General features: G+C 38.8%; 2 protein-coding genes across 6 annotated transcripts in view; one reads left to right on the top strand and one right to left on the bottom strand.

Annotated features, from left to right (window-relative positions):
* Positions 1-1,482: 1,482 nt before the first annotated feature.
* Positions 1,483-1,908, top strand: LOC124162991 (pollen-specific leucine-rich repeat extensin-like protein 4). The gene has a single exon (XM_046539773.1). The coding sequence runs from the start codon at positions 1,483-1,485 to the stop codon at positions 1,906-1,908; it is 426 nt and encodes a 141-aa protein (XP_046395729.1).
* Positions 1,909-5,491: 3,583 nt separating this feature from the next.
* Positions 5,492-17,662, bottom strand: part of LOC124161995 — a 317,004-nt gene continuing 304,833 nt past the window's right edge. For all 5 annotated transcript variants that reach the window (XM_046538302.1, XM_046538305.1, XM_046538303.1 and 2 more), the window contains one exon: positions 5,492-10,036. In XM_046538302.1, coding sequence (XP_046394258.1) covers positions 8,575-9,936 — 1,362 coding nt within the window. In that variant the 5' untranslated portion in view covers positions 9,937-10,036 and the 3' untranslated portion in view covers positions 5,492-8,574. The remainder of the gene's footprint in view (positions 10,037-17,662) is intronic.

The following is a 17,662-nucleotide window of genomic DNA, read 5'->3' as shown; positions in this document are numbered from 1 at the left end:
TAGGTTTAGCATGAAATGTACAATTTAACCCTAAAAACCCAGGATAAAAAATGGGCAAAAGCAATAACTTACAGATGTGGGGCTGAGAAGCCAAGGGGTACCAGTGATTTTTTGTTTCTAAACCGAGTTAGGTACAGAAAACAAAAGTTGCCGGCCTCGGTGGCGGCGGGGAAACGTCCTCGCCTGCCAAACAAGGGGTCGCGGGTTCGAGTCCCGCCTGGGTAGGTTTCCCTTGTCCAGGGCATGGTTGTTCGTGTACGTTTATTTGTTAAAATTTGTTGAATACCCCGATGTAAAATGACCAATAGGAGCTGTATTCGGTGGTTTAAATATTAAAAAAAAAAAAAAAAAAAAGAGATCAACTAGATATGTAGTAGTGCATTTAATTTTTCACTCGCTGTCAGCACAGAACAGAGACTCACACGTACAGGGGCGCCGACTTATAAAAAATATTGGGGGGGCCCATATACGAGGTCTTGCCCCGGGAAGAGGTTAAATTCAAAGTGTGTCGCAGCACCGTAACACTATCATGATTCACACCACCTGATTCAGTCAACCTGCTTCACCTTATAATTATTTGTTTTAACACATTGTTGAATTTATTTTAAAAGGTAACTATCGTCAAACATTGGAAATAAAAATTAACAACATATTTTTGTGATTTCACGAAGCATAATATAACTTAATTATTTTCTTGAAATATTGAGGGGGCTCCGCCCCCCCAAACGAATCTTTGAGGGGGCTCGGGCCCCCTCAAGCCCCATGGAGTCGGCGCCACTGCACACGTATCCCTTGGCCACCCAAGCTGTAGTATATTTCTTTTATCAATTTCTGAACGTTACCCTGTTCAGAAAAAATCACTAGTACCCCTTGGCATCCCACCCCCTCACATATAATAATAATAGTAATAGTAATAATAATAATTAGCTCGCAATGTTGCTTAGAACTATATTTTATTGGTTTCTTAAAACAAGTTGAATAACAAAAAGATGACGAGAAAATATATTTTTTTTAATTTTAATTTATATATGATACATCAGGAGACTAAATTTATAGGAGCTCGTCAGCACTTTGGGAGCCCAGGCGAAAAAATCCTATAAAATCCGAAGATACGACCGTGATGGAGAGGAATTTTTCCATACTACAATTAACACTTGCTATTTTCCACGATTATAATTTTTTTATTACGACCTAGGTTTCAATGTTACTAGATCATCTTTAAGATGATGCAGTGACATTGATGACAATGATTACGACCTAAGTTTCAATGTTCCTACACATCATTGTCAGCAATGTCACCTCGTTATCTTGAAGATGACGTAGTAACATTGAAACCTAGGTCGTAATAAATAATTTTAAATTCCTGGGAAATTTTAAGTGTATATTTCAAAATAGATGAAATCCTATGCCTACCGGCTTCGACACTATCATATCAAGGCTGTAATGATCCAAATTGAGGCCTCTAATCCCTTTCCTTCGGTCATGCAGGTGAAGCTGTTCTCCATTTTGGCGGCCGCCAAGTACGCCAAATTGAACACCTTATCAAACAAACTCTCCAACCTCGCCGCACTCAGTCAAAGCTCCGCATCGGCGTTCAGCGGAGGGGCCGCATCGACGTACGCCCCCCCAGAACCTCCGGTCACCTACGGGCCGCCTCCACCGCCTCCAGCCACCTACGGACCACCGCCCCCAGTCACGACGCTGCCCCCGCAGACGTACGGACCGCCGCCCCCGGCACCAATCATTACCACACCCCCCAGGAGGTATGGGCCACCGGCCACCCCCGCACCGGTGTACGAACCGCCGCCTCCAGCGTACGTCCCGCCTCCGACGACGTCATATGGACCGCCACCGCCTCCTCCGACGACGTCGTATGGACCGCCACCTCCAGTGGGGCCGTATCACTAAAGAGGAGACCTTGAACAGAGGTAAATGGTGATTTTTGATGCTTAAGCAAAGGCGGTGGCCGAAGCCATCATGAACCAAGTACTGGGTGGCGTACTAAGAGGTGGCGAGCCATCCAGAATCTTTTATCTGCCGTGCTCGCTAATTGTGTTATACTTTATGAATAAAAACTTTTGGGCTATGTCGCCGTGTCAATTCTTGGGTGGCCCCAACGTTTCCGTTGAGAAAGCGACCAGCATCGGTCGGGAAACGTTGGGGCCACTCAAGCATTGACGCGGCGACATAGCCCAAAAGTTTTTATTCATAATGACGAGCACCCGCGAAAGTTTTAACGATGTAGTATACCTACTTGATTAAACTTAAATTGCTTGGAGAACGCTTCACTCCCGTACTTTTTATACACTGAAATGCAATTTTCCACGAAAAAAATCATTAGACTCAGCCTGACAAATAATTTTTTCTTGGCGAATTTCGTCTTGAAGTACAGCGGCGTAGCCATGAATTTTGTTCGGCTTGGAGGGGGGGTCCAAAACCAAAGGGGTACCGGGTAAAATTTTGGAAAAACAGGGTACTATGTAGAGGATTTTAAACTAACTTCAACACTTTTCATAATCGAAACAAACCTCATTTTTCAAATATATCTTTTCTAAGTTCATGATTTTTCAATATTTTGTTTGGTTTTCCGATAAAACAAAGTCATTGTGTTTCTATATTTCGGGGGTTGAGGGGCACGGACAGCACAATAGCTTCGTTATCTATAATTACATCAATTAATGAAATTCGCCAACCAGCACGAGTCACTTGTTTCTTCAATTTCTTGACGTAACGCTCAGTATTTGTTCTCTTCAAGGTTTATGGGAGAAACAGATCCTGCCGGAATGTCCCGAAATCTTATGATCAAGTTGTGGCGGGGAAGAAGGATGGTGCGATGTGATAAGACGACGAGAAGTTCTTCATCTACCGATTCCACGGAATGAACTCACATTGGCGACCGGATAGACTTCCTGCTCACTGCGATACCACGCGTAAAATAGTTAATTTCACTTGCACAATAATTTAATCACTCCGATAATGCGAATCATTAACGAAACTAAGCAGGAACCTACTAGCAGGAACCTAAAGCGACATGAAGGTACACAATGACAAAGCGTTTATGCTGGCACGAATATTTTTGAAGGCCGCAATGGTGAAATAGAAACTTGGGAGGTAGATAACTTGGAAAAACAACCTTTACAGACATCTCAGCGACGAAAACATCTTCTCGTGAGTACTTTAAAAGTTTCCGTTTAAAGCACTCCCTCAATCGATGCCGAAAAATGAATGATAAATAGACTTACCCGCGTTTGTTTAATACAGCTACATAGGTAATCATCCAGATAATTTTTAAGAGCCGAGCAGAATTTAACCCATTGTTCATAACCATCACAATATTTCACTCTGAAATAAAGAAAATTTAAAGACCACCTCCGCCGAGTTCGAAGAATCCGCAACATCAGTCTTGTGCCTCCACGTACATTTTTAACTCCGAGGCAGGAAGAAGGCCCAAGGAAATATTCTCTTGGAGGAAAGCAGTTTAGAGGGAAAGTTCATTTTCTTGGAAAAAATTCGGAAAGCGTAAAACCTCTCCCGTTTCATGCCGTCTTCAAATTTTTTTCAATGCGGTAGACTAGGTTACTTCTAAACCAATGACACAATAATGAGACCATTTTACGAGCTACCATGGCAGTCTTAACTTGCAAAACTTACCGATACCTAGCAAGTATTTTTTCAGCCCTGATGTTAATGTGCAAATGATACAATGCGGGCAATTTTGAAATCGAAAATAACTATTGACAGATATAGTGATAGTGCAAAAATTATTACTTGATTGTAATTTATACAACTGATTACAAGTCTACATTATATTACTCTCATTCATAATGAATGGAAAATAAAACCAATGCCCAAACCATCCGGTCCACAGAAAAGCCTCAGAAACCTGTGTATGATACCATCAATTTCATTATTTAATGTAACATAGCCACTTTATTGTACTTAGCTACTTTATTTTTAATAAAGAATTGTTATTTGTACAAACGGTGCCTGTTTACTTTTAATCACCTTTAAAATTCCTCAAATTCTGAAGTGCAAGGCATGCATTTTTTAGTATATGCAGATATATAACCATGTAGCCGATGTAATAAGTGCGATATAACCAGAAAAATATAAAATATGGTTATCCAATTTTCGCTCCAAGGTAATTCTATGGATTGACCCTAGGCCTACTACATATGTTTTACCTGAATAGTTGTAATTACTGTTTTCTTTTATCATACTACAGCCTCCACAAAACCAAACCAAATGTACCTACCTGAAAAAAATCAATGCACCCAATAATTGTTACCGAAGTTCCGAAATTAATATTTGGTGTCATAATAAGCAGCAGCACAGCGAGAGAACCTTTGTAGGATAACCCAAGGAGATTAAAGAATTTAATAAATATACCTTTAACTCTTTAGTTAAATCAGACAAAAATCCAAAGAGAAACAAAAAAAAATTATTATTGTTATGTATATTAAGGCAGTCTAGAAAGAAAAGAATCCTACCTCTAATTCCTAACCTTGATATGAAGCAATAACGTACATAGGGATTACAGCCATAAATGATGCAATTTAAACGACTTAGTTCAAAGTTCGAATTATCATGAGACTTCGAACACAGCAATTCATTCGGATGAAAATATATGAACAGCTAAGGAAGAAATTGGCGGCGAAAAAAATGACTTGACGCGACTTCTAACTCGGATCACCTGATTATTAAGTAAACGATTACATTGCATCAACACTCACCGGCGTAACTTTGGGGAAGTTGAAACACAAGTCAGCCACAAGAACTGGTGGCAACATGCATTTGAATGACATCCTCAATGGATGTGAGCACACAAATATTTTTATTATACAGCGCTATTGGATCAGTAGAAAGAGACTTAAGGACATAATTAACGTTTTATTCCCCAACGTTGGTGAGTAGAAGCATCTTAAGCTAATATAGGAGACTAAATACTTCACCCCATAATAAAGTGAATGTCAACCTTGAATGGTCCTGTGAGTGGGAAACCCAATTTGACCGCAGCGTCCTTAACCCTATAAGTGCCACGGCCCCACGGGCCGATACCTGGGCTTTTGCTTCAAGGACAAAAAGAGCCAAAAGCATATAGATCGGCTCAGGCCTGGATCGGATTTAAAATCATGATAAGAAAATTTTAGTATTATCCTTTATGCATTGTATTAGAATATTATAAGCAACAAATAATTCCATTTTAGTAAAATTAAAAAATATTACATTGGTAACAAAACCGGTAACTTCATATAGTATTTTCGTGCTATAGAATTCTTAAATTTACGATGGCACTTTTCGGCAAGTGTCACCAATATTTGGCTAAGGATTTTCTATTAGAAAGACACAACATTTTCACGAAGCAGTGATCAGATAGAGCTTACCTGAAGAAAGGTCTTAAAATTTCGGTATAAATTTCCGTATGATTCACTATTCTCCGAAATAATCTTTAGGAATGCACCCAGAAGGAATAAAAATAAAACACAATTAATAAATAGGTACATTATTTATGAAAATATCACACTACAGGATTGACACAGGTATTGATAAAATACCATGTGATACTTGCTTTTGACCATCACATAGAATTAATCATTACGTACCAACATAATTACTCCCTAATGATTTAAAATCACGAACAACACCAAGCTTAATGACCTTCAGGTACTACTGCAACATTGCAGCATCTCAACGGCTTTTCACGTCAAGTAACACTGTACAGCACACTTTCAGGGAATGACGGTTAGGATGATGTGATACAAGCACAAAACAACAGCTTTATCTAGTGAATTCACGCTATGATAGCAATGCTTTGAAAACGGAATCGGCAAAATTATTAGACAGTTATTACTATATATTTCTTAATATGTGAAGCCGAGTTTTCGTACAAAATCATTCTTCGGTGTAGGGCTAAAATATTTTGACAAAAAATACAAAAAATCACAGCTATTTAGTCATAGTAACGATCAACAACAAACTACGAAAATACGTGATACGTTAATCTAATTAAAACAGGGAACTCAGCCAATGAAAACTGACAAATGAAAACTGAATTAATGTTACTAGATATACAACGAGTCAAGTTTTTAAATTATGGCACAAATAAATATTTAAAAACCTTTGGTATTATATAAGGAACAAAGCTGTGGTATTCTGTGACTCAATCCGAAGAACCTGAGTAAAAGAAGTCAAGCGGCATAGAAGACATATAGAACTAGGTGAGTTTTAAAGGCAGGTAAGTACGTAAGCATTAAGCATGCAGACAACATAATTTCAAAAAACAAGTGTCCGCAGATGCTATGCCCCATATAATGGTAATAATTAAATCAGTAAACTATATAAATATAATAATAATAGATATAAATAAATGTAAAATTACTCGTTTGGTTTTAAGCCAACGCTACGACAAACATTAGAAGACTCGGAATCCAGACTTAAAAATGAATTTTTTGAAATCACTACAGGCCATTGTTCAAGATTTCTCCTGACGATTTGTTATTTCAATGATAATTTAATCGTAAAATTGATATTTAATCACTGTTTACCAATTTTTTATCGCAAATTCTCAAAACATATGGCGGCTGTATAAGGATTATCTCCAGTGTACTCAATTTCATAATTATTTCAATGTGCACAAAATAAAAATAATACGAGTAAAAACATTTGAAAGTTAAAAAGAACAAAGCAAATTTGGTTAAGGACTCATCTTCACGCTAATACTTTAGGCCATGAAATAGAATATTTCAATGTTTGTTTTAACATGTGAACTTAATACCTCTCTTCGTCTCATGACTAGGTATTTCAGTTTTGGCAAAATCTTTGGTCATGATATCTCCATTAAATTAAGTACATGATATGAAAGCTTCACATGAAGAAGGATATGGTCTCCCACAAATATTCCTATTATGGAACCTGACGAGGAATTAGAATATTGGTACATTGCAACAAAATCAATATTATTTGTTCATAACATCACATCAGTTGCTTGACTAGTAATAAGAAATGTTACACATGCATTCTTTAGAAGCAGGTGTTAACGCATTGCTATTATACTTCGAAAAGTAAAAATGTCTAGATACTGTTGGATTGTAGTTCTATTCCCGAATAAATCTGTGGTGGCAAGACACGAACATCAAGGAGAAAATATTACTATCCCTGCGTAAAGAAAAAAATCCCAAAAAATTTAAGAGGACGCATCACTCTCACTCCACCACCTTTTTCTTCGCGATGAATGACAGTCAAAACTACCGCTATAATAATCAAATTTTCTGGATCGATAGAGGTCGCACTTTCAAAAAAATTGGCCTGCATACGTTCTTAAAAAATATTTTACGTACATGCAAATGTGAAAAAGAATCTGCTCTACACAGCCAGAAATTGACAGGTGACATCTTAAGTTTTAAAGGAGTAATTCGTCACGAAAAAATACTAAACACGAACGGTCTTCCTCTTAAAAAAATTACTCCGTCCGCGACACACTGACTAGCCGGGCAAGACTCGAACGGCATGAATTGTTTTAAACAAAACCTACTTTTACAGTGGTAACAATAAAAACTGTATAGCCTGCTGCGTGCAACCCGAGAGAGTCAAATATGTCCGAGTACAGAATACCCGGATGCCAATTGAAGTTGGTAAATACACGCATCTAGAAAAACCGACTTTTCGATTGACTTGATCAATAATCAAAAGGGATGAAAACATGCGTTTAACCCGCCGAGGGCTAAACTATGCTATACGCACTGTGGATGATTCACCGCTCAAGTCAATCGAAAAGCCGTTTCAGAGATATTTACCTTTCCCAACATTAAGTGGGATTTAGATTTTAAGGGTGATTAGGCGAAAAAAGCACACATCGAATAAAGAGAATATATAATAAAACCATAAAATATATACTTATGCGAAAAAAGCGCACAAGGGCCAATATGACAGTTTAAGGTACGAAGGGATTACGTTACCATAAAATGAAAACTTGGAGCTACTTGGAGTTATACATCAAGCAATATTGTAAAACTGCAAAATAAATTTAAAAATTTCCCATTGATAAAGCTACACCTTTGCTGATTTAGATCGAGCCTAATTATACTGATAAGACTGTAAATATATTTAAAAAGTTAAAATTGATGAAGCTACGCTACGCTACTCATAAGGATTAAAACACGTCTAATTGACTAAAAACAATTAAGTTTTTATCGTTTAGCCATTCCAAATCCTGGATAAAGTGTGATGGGAATCAGAAACTAATCAAATCAACAATTAATTAATTATTGAAATTTCCGGAGGCGTAACCACAAATAATCGGCACCTTTTATTTAATGTGTGCGACACATTTCTTATTTCTACGAAGATAGCGGCTGGATTTCTTTTGTAACTCCATAAGGTCTAACTGTGCGCTTTCTTAGCACTGGGATTTTCCGCTGTGCGCTTTTTTCATGACACATTCAGCACTCGGACATGTTTACTAAAGCTAATGAGCAGCTCAACTTAATTATTCCATACAATCGAAAATAAAAGTAGGACATCCACGTTAGAACGGGGAGGAGAGGAACTAAAAATAAAATTTCAGAAGGCATAAATCTACTTCCACATTGCATTTAACACCGCCGTCATGTAGAGGTAGTCGTTCTCCTGCAACTTCTGCAAGTACTCGGGCGAGGCATTCCTCGCCTTCTTCAAAGCGAACGACAACATCTTGTTGTAGTACCGTCGCACGCCGGAAAACCGCATGAAGACCCGAAAGATCAACTTGTGGACAAGGAACAGGAGCCTCTCCCGCCATCCCATTGCCGCGTACAGACGAGGCATCGGGATCTGCAAGACGTCGCACAGGTACGACAGGCTGACGGCGAAGGTGTTCCCGGGAACGTAATACCTTATCCCTGCCACCAGACATCGGTACATATGTTCCCATTCCTCGTTAACCTCCAGCAGGTTCGGTTTTACCCATCTCTCGATCAACTCGGAACATCTGACCCTAGTCTCTTCCAGAGTCCCGGAACAAAAGTTGTACCGGTCCTCGATGCCAAGGAGCTTTCCAAGCGCTCTCCACAAGTGGACGAACGAGTCCAGATCCTCCTCAGTGCAGTCGTGCATGCCAAATTTCCTCGGGAACATCACCACCAAACCCATAAAGCCGAACTGAGTGATGGACATGTCCATCTGATTGACGTACACAACTTTCCCTTCAGTCTTGCGACTGAGTGAGGATACCTCCGCGAATGGGCAACCCTCCGGAGCCTTCGGTATGCCCGAATCCTCAAAGTCCCGCTTCAATTCTTGGGTCAGGGGGCAGCGGATCATCTGCCCTTTGAGGGTGACCTTAGTCGCGACCTCCTGCCCGGGAGATCCGTTCATCTTCCTGGACACGGCCGAGTGCAGGGCCCTGACCTCGGAGAGTTGCCTCTGAGCCTCGCTCCCGCACTCCCAGGGGTCGCTGCTGTACCAACTGCAGACGCGCAGCACGGTCCTCAGGTACCTCTGGTACGAAGTGAAGGGCGTGCTGGATTTCCCCGTGTATATCAGCGGCTCCAGGCTGCCCCTCAGGGAGAAGAGGATGGCCAGGGAGAGCATCTCGGCGTAGACCAACCCGAACACGTTCTCCATAGCGAAACGTCGACCTCTGCGGACTTTCTCCATGTCCAGCCACCCAGGGAAAGAGTTGATCGGCGCGTTGGTGTCCAGGGGGACGTCTGCACCCTCCAGCAAAATTCGCAGCCATTCCGTTAGATCGGGACAGTCCGACTTCGCCACCTTCTGAGCAGAGCCCGTATCGTTAGACGTGGAGGTGATAGGTGGCGGCAAACTGCTAAGTGGCCCTCCAAGGCATCCTGATAGGTCCTCATCCCCATCACGACGGCGGATGAGATGCGAATTTTCATATCCGAGCTCTTCCCACCCGTCCGAATCGTCGATGGTCTTATCTTCATCTGCTTCCGCCATCCCAAAGACACCTGTAGCCCAGCTGCCGCGGTGGTGGCTAAACGCAAGCCTTAACAGCAGCCTCCTCTACAGCAAGATTGCCATCTTGAATTATCTGCACCTGCGGATGAGCGGAAGAATAAAAGATATTTTCAGTGAACAGAACGACTTCAGCTTCGGTATGAGCGTTAATTTGAGCGGAAAGCATTCCCGAGCGTGCAATGATTAATGAAACTTTTATAATTATGGCGAATGGAAATGATCACGTACAAAGGATGAAATGATATCAAAACTTAACAGACGTTTTCAAATTATTCCGATGATATTACAAATAATTCTGTTGGTACAATATCGCTACGAAAAAATGGGGCAATGAATTCAAATAAGAGGGAGTAAAATAATAAATTAGCTAGGTACATCATGGGGTATGTAAATATTAATGTTAGCACTCATATAATATGACATATGACACACTACGATACGTTAAAATTATATTATAGCCCTTTAATCATTTTAAAAGATTATTTTCGTGCTATTAAAATATTTTGACGGTAAATATAATTGAAAACAAGTGCCCTCGATGTAATTCATTATCTATATTAGTAAACGTAAAATAAGAGCAAATAAGAGCATTTCAGACAACATAATTAGCAAATATAGGAGCTACTTGTTGATCGCATACTGAAAAAATATTTACCGCGATGAATTAATGGCACTCAAAAATTACACGTGGATCAGTTGAGTACCTCATTGGAGCATTATTTGGCAAACAGAGAGAATAAAATTTATCATGCAGTATTTTATTGCGAGGATTTAAAAAAATAAGAATGCGTACAGAAATAATGCATTTAAGTTGCCATTGATAACTAAATTAAAGTTATTTTCCATTGTTTCAATTACCTCTCAGCGAAATATGATGCAACTACAGTGTATTCTCAATTTGACATGCAACTAAATCAATATCTCTACATTTTACACCACTTCCCGGTAATTAATTATCATTGTATTGATTTAAAATTATTAACTTTCATGATTTATAAGGAGGTTATTCAATGGAATACAGAAAATTAATTTCACTACCTCATAATCCGGCAATAACTATAATTACGAAAACAAAAATCGTACAGCCACGTTGAAAAAGCCAGGTTTAAATTCAAAGTATACCATTCCGTACCTACGTATTATACATATTTAAATGATTATTCTGGGTCGTATTTGCCTACAATTACAGGCATAAGACGGGAATAAAAATGGCACAATATCGCACATTTACATATGGCCGATCCATATTTTGAAAATTCATCCAGCCTATACTAGCCTATCAAACTACGTATAACATAAAATACTCTCCGTCATACTCAATTTCATCACATTCAAAGCTCGAACTAAAATGGGCTCAAGTCGAAGGAAATTGCACTTTTATGGAAATGCATTGAAAAATAACTGCAATTAAAATTCGATTAATCTATATTCATGAAATATTTTTCTAGATTTTAGAACAAATACTTCTCACACCATGTTTCTTTCCTAGCTAAAAGGAAAAAAAGACATCAAGCAGTCAAAGCCAGAAAAACTCTAGATTCAAGACGAAATTATTTATGTGTACTGCAAAAGGAGCATTCTGAGATTCATGAGGGCATTATTCGTTAATAAATACAATATTACAGCAAATTTTCGAGCAATCAGTCACTTTGACAAAATGTTTTGAAGGCTACCTTTTTGGTAATATAACCTATGGGGTAGGACTACAGGCATTCTTTCGTGGGGGGCTATTAGCATTACTTTCCGGGCACCTGAATGGTATTCAACACTTACAAGCATTGAGAAAGCACGTTTATGATTATAATTTCTCTATTTTCTCACAAATTTCAGGGAAATAATCCTAGTACTTCACCCGGGGTGATATTTAGTATTAAACAGCGTTAAAAATTACTTATTTTTCATATTGAGGACGTGTTCTCCCTACTCTATCAGGATTCACTCTCATTCATCAAATCATTTATCGCGCAGTTATTTTCGTCGTCTTTCATACATTTTAACGGTATCTACGAAGTTTGTACAAGCGAGATTATTAGTCTCCGACGCCCCCTTCCTCCGATCAAAATGAATGTTGGAATATATATGCATTAATACAAGGAGATGGAATTTATAACACCAAATTCGTTGTGACTAGCGCTCACAGCCCTCTCAGTCTACCATTATAGTCCATATAATATGATTTGGGGAATATAGCGGCTCCAACTTTTGCTTTTTAAAAGCACTCTATCTAAAAACAAGAGGGATGGAATTGTTTTCCACCTGATGGCGAAAGAATGAAATTTATTTTTATTTTAATCGAGTTCCTTCTACGCTTTGTACTTTTGTAAATTATATAGGTACATTGACAATCAGTTCCGGAGTGAAAATTAATACCATTTGCACACGATAATCCATTTTTCTCCTTTGACTCAAGTTATTCTAATGGGAACATTTTGTGTTCACGGAAACTTTTTTTTGGTCCGGGAGAATATGAATAAACAAATTACTTGTAACATTTCACTTTGTTAAAGACTCCCTCACAAGAGCGGGGTCTGAAATTTGTAAAAAAAATATGCCACCAAAAGTAATGAGAGGACCATGTTTGGAATTATAAATGCACAAAACACTGTAATTCAAAAATATTTTCTAATTAACGTTTTAAATATACGCTTGAATCGTATATTAGTTCTAAGCTAATTTCACGCATACAATAATTCACCCGCGATTTCGCATGATGTCCTCGGTTTGATCATGAGCTCTTACCGCTGGCCTTCAATCCGCAGGCGGAAGTGACTGCTTCGTGCACCCCCTCCTCTCATCCTGAATGGGCACCAATAGCGTCGACTACCCACCCGCAGCCCAGTGCACCATCTTCCTTCACCAGCCCGCACCCTCTTTACATACAATGGGGGAGAGGGGACATATACGAGAGACGCGACCAGCAATCCGATGGCCTCGCTGCCGAAGCAAAATGGATCGGTCCCCTCATCCAGTTAGACGCACTTAAAAAAAGAGTCAATGCGGCGCCCTTCCCCTTCTTTCTGATGGTTTTCGCCGTTGAAAACGGTGCCCTCGCAAACGGACGTACTAAAAATGTTCCCATCAGGGTAACTTGTGTCAAACGAGAAAAATGGATTATCGCATGCAAATGGTATAAGCTTAAGCAAAAGCATTACTTCCTCCACTCTCCACTTCCGAAAGTGTTGGCCAGTAATACAACCGTGACGCGGGTACACAAAAAATATCGCTGGACATGCAAGATCGCGAAAGATTTAACCTTTTGAAATCAATGCATGGTTTTCGAGTTTACTTTGTGGAATCGTAATAGGATAGGATAGATTTTTAACCCTTAGTTACACACTAAGCGGATATTTTGCAGCATTTTTAGAAAATTCGAAACAGCGCGTTTACTGCGTATAGATCACTGGTGGCACTCTTTGTATTCTATTTAGGTACTTTATCCTCGACCAAGTACATTATCGTCTGCAATTCCTCAAGAAAAATTATTCAAAATATTTATCAAGAAATTTACATATTGATATGCTTTATTTTTCTTTATGAATGAAAGAGAAAAACATTTAAAGTGCTTTTAATACTAGAAGTTATCCAAATGCGTTGAAATACCCTAAATTTTTATGTATATTTAGGAAAACCAAAAATATTAAAGTGCGGCAAAAAAGCCGCAAGCGTGCACTGGCGCTATCCTCGCGGGCGCGTGTAGCTAATGGTTAATCTATCTCTTAACCTTTTGTCCAACTTTGTTGTTTTCCGCGTCGAATGACTCATTTAAAACTTACGTAATAATTTATAAATTCACACGATATTCAGAATAGATACCAATTAGTAGGCGAAAAATACCTCCAGCTATTTCAAATAAAAAAAATTGAAATATGAGAAAATACTCACAAGGGTGTTGGAGATGAGCGTTTCATCTAGGGGAGTTATACCGCGAGAAATCTTTACTTACGTTAGCACTCGAACCCTCGATCCTATGGGAAAGAAAGTTGTGACACTTGTTCTGCATTTCCTATATAGTTTCAAAAAATAAAATTGTCGTTCAAATTCGTAACATCACTCTCGCTATGTCTATTTGTGATGTTAAATTTAAAAATAAAAGTGAAATACAGTTGAAGGTTGGAAAGGGTCGATTCCACATTCTTGAAAATTTCAAAACAATTGCCTAATTTCAAACAAGTATTTTCTCACGAAAACAGACAGATTGAGCGGGTTGATGCGTCCTCTAAAGGAAGTTGTTCCAAAAAACGAAACGTAGGTAATTTTCATGAAAATATCGTAATATCTCCTAGCTGTTCTTTATCGTCTGGCGAACACAAAAAAAGCCATCCGTGTTAGGTTTTCTGGAAATTGAATTTTAAAATTAGCATTTTTCACAGGCTCACATACTTGACAAAGCAAATGAAAAATATGAATTAACCCTCGAATATATGCGTCGTTTTAACATTAAATTATGTAACTTTCGTTACCCTACAAGAAAATGTTGACGTTAGTTACATGAAAATTGTGCTTAGGTAGGCACAACTGGCTGGATGAGGTTTTAACTTAAGAATATAATGGTAAGAATATAGTACATAATACTCAAGGAAAGTTCACATAAAAACTGTACTACTCTGACATTTGTCCACACCATAGTTAAAGCTTCTTTACGGCACAGAGGATTATATAATTACAGCAATAGCTGGTTCGACAACCCCTAATAGCCGCCCGTTTCAATTTATTTTCTTCTCCGGTCTTATAGCTAAGTTTCAATAAAAATATTCAACGACGATGTCAATAAAAATCCATGCTAGACCAGACGTACCATGTTGGATTTTATGACGAGTTTAAAATTGGCAATTGCATGAGAATAAATAGCTTAAAAACTTAAAAAAACTTCAATTTAAACTTAGCATCAATTAAAATTTAATTGGTTGTAGTTCACTGTATTTCGTAGTTTCATTATTTTATGATATTAAGTCTATTTTAAGATATTAATTATTAATTGAGTGTTATAGTGGAACATGCGCCCAACGTTTTTCGTTGTAAATGAAGCAACTTATTGAGAGAATCCATCGAGCGCATCAGAAAATTTAATTTATTATTTTTCGTTCGCGATAAAAACTTTGCTTTTTGTGAAGAATAGTTTTATTTTGTATTAATGTTATATAATTGGTTTGGGAAGAAAAAACGCGTCATAAACCAACAGTCAAGGAACGCTATTCCCTTCCACGCCTCTATTTCTTCAAATTTTCACTCCCTCTGCAATTCATGACCGGCATACTCCTGCCATACACCTGCGAGGCGGCTCACTACTTCAGATGAATATGTGCGGGGAAAAACTTTCGTCCCTTGTCGTTTGTAAGCCCAGCACGCTTCTCATCAGCGTTGAATCCAGGTGGTCAGCGGCAAACAGCGATTCCCTCGTCGTAACGCAAATCCTCCCAACTTCCCTATCCTATTTCTCACATGCTAATGTCCGAGCCGACCCGACGAGCAATTTGTTGGAATGAGCGCACATAGCTTTTTACGGCCCGCCCCGTGGGAAAGGGAGTCTTCGGGTGGGGTAAAGGTGGTTGTGGCCTTGAATTGAGGCTGAAACGTCCAAAGGTGGGAACTTGAAGGAATGGGAAGGGGTTGCAGGTGACCACGGCGAGAAGGAAACATTTCTAGGGGAGGGGGTGGGAATTAAAGAGGCTGGAACAGTAGTAATCACTAGTCTCTCGTACACGATTAAAAACAACGCCAATAAAATATTAGGTCCATATCTGTATACACAAAAGAGAATCTCTGTTTTATCTGTCCGCTGTGCATTTCCATACGGCTGCACGGATTGCAACCAAGGTTGTTACGTTGGTGCATCTCATGTCTCAAAGGCCGTAGTGCTACTTCTAGTTGCGTCCGACTCGTTCTTTGCGTCACGTTCTCATTACCATTTTTTACGTCACGTCATTTAACTTTTGAGGGTTCTAACATCCTGCCGTGTAGGAACACCTCTTCACCCGCTCATTTGGAAAATACAACGCAAGCAATGCTACACTCACCTATTAATCCCCACAGTGCAAACTTTTTTGCTGGGGTATGAGTTAATAGGATTTTTTTAAAATCTACAAACGTACGGACACTCATTGCAATCAATGTTGTGGAGCGGGGTATAAGCTGATTCTGTGCGCGTTACACGGAATACGTTTGCTCTTCGGCAAGTTCCAAGTTTCCCAATTCTCTGGGTACTTTTAATATATAATACATGGGATCTTTCCCGAGCAACGCCGGGTTGCTTGCTAGTTAAGAAATACGGTAGATAAATTACAAGTTTGGAATCAATAAAGTCGCAGCTAAGGAATCTACAACAGCAACAATAAAATAACAGCATTTTCGTCTTCCTTAAAAGATGACTTTACTTACTACTGGTCCTTGACGCCCGCAAAAATATGATTGTAAAGATGTTCTTCGATTGTAAAACCTAGTTGATTTTTCTTAGGAAGTTATCTTTGTGTAACATTGTTTAATACAACCGTATTATAACATCGTTGTCTCGGGCGTGACTTCATTGAACAGACTTAACATAATGAAAAATAAAAAAAGAATTGTAATTCTGCATGAATGTACTTAAGTTCGACGAGGCACGTCATCATATGGTGCATTTCAATGAAAGACAGAGAACATTTAGTCACGTACACATAGTTATTAGAAGACCAAAAAATTCCCAAAAACTCAACAGTCTGAGAAGTGGGTGGTTATTCGTCTTTTGAAATCTGTGCGTGATAACAGTAGGGCATACTTCAATAAATTCATGTGGAATTAAGTTTTTCACTTTTCAATATTGTATTATATCTTGCTTATACGGAAATCCATAGCTTTGTAATTGAATTAGGAATTATTTTATGACACCATCCATTACACTACTTATGAACTAACCTTTCTAATTAATCTCGTTGGAAAATAAGGGTGTTTTCAGGGGCTTCATAATGGATAGGGGACTCTCAGGGGTGTCTTGCAGTGTCTTATGCATAGTGTAGAGCTACGGTTTATTTCATTATAACCAAACAAGAAAGAATGGAATGAGGTGCCATTGAATATTTATTTCATGCCTACTGCACGGATTCAATAAAACGAAAAGCTTAACAAATAAGGTTTCTAAAAGTTTAAACATTTTGAAGAAATTTTATGAAATAAAATTTTTGGCCGAAAGTGTAAGATTAGAGGGGCCTCAACCATTGAATCCGCCCCTGGGGAAAACGTTATTATTGTCAATATTCTTCACACGATCAGACGGAATACTGTTCAGTGTTCAGGCTTGGGTTTTTCCTGCCTTCATATCCTGAGAATTCTCCCATTTCCATGTCCGAGATTGTTCTTATTCAATGCACTTTCCTTCTCGATGTTGCTTCTCTCCGGCCTTTTCCCTCTGCCATGCAGATCTTCCGTGCATTATTTAAATCTTCTCTGAACCCCTTTTTGTTCTGCTAATATCATTCCATTATCAGCCTATATTTTAGCTTGCCCTCTTTTTCCCCCATGGCGACTTTACCATGGCGCACAAGCCTCGAAAAGTAATAGCAGAGGTCATTTGGCTGATTCGAATCAAATACTGAATAACAGGTAGTAAGAATGTCTGTGCGATACGTGAATTGGGCAGCCCAAGGCTATCCTTACGATGGCAAAATTTAAGTCACTAAACAACAAAGATCAATTTTTTGTAGCTTTAACATTAAAGTGACTTTTTTTTCCCTCG

Source organism: Ischnura elegans, chromosome 7 (genome assembly GCF_921293095.1).
Source record: "Ischnura elegans chromosome 7, ioIscEleg1.1, whole genome shotgun sequence".
Lineage (NCBI taxonomy): Eukaryota > Metazoa > Arthropoda > Insecta > Odonata > Coenagrionidae > Ischnura > Ischnura elegans.
Note: the sequence above shows the minus strand (reverse complement) of the source record. Positions and strands in the feature narration are given on the sequence as shown.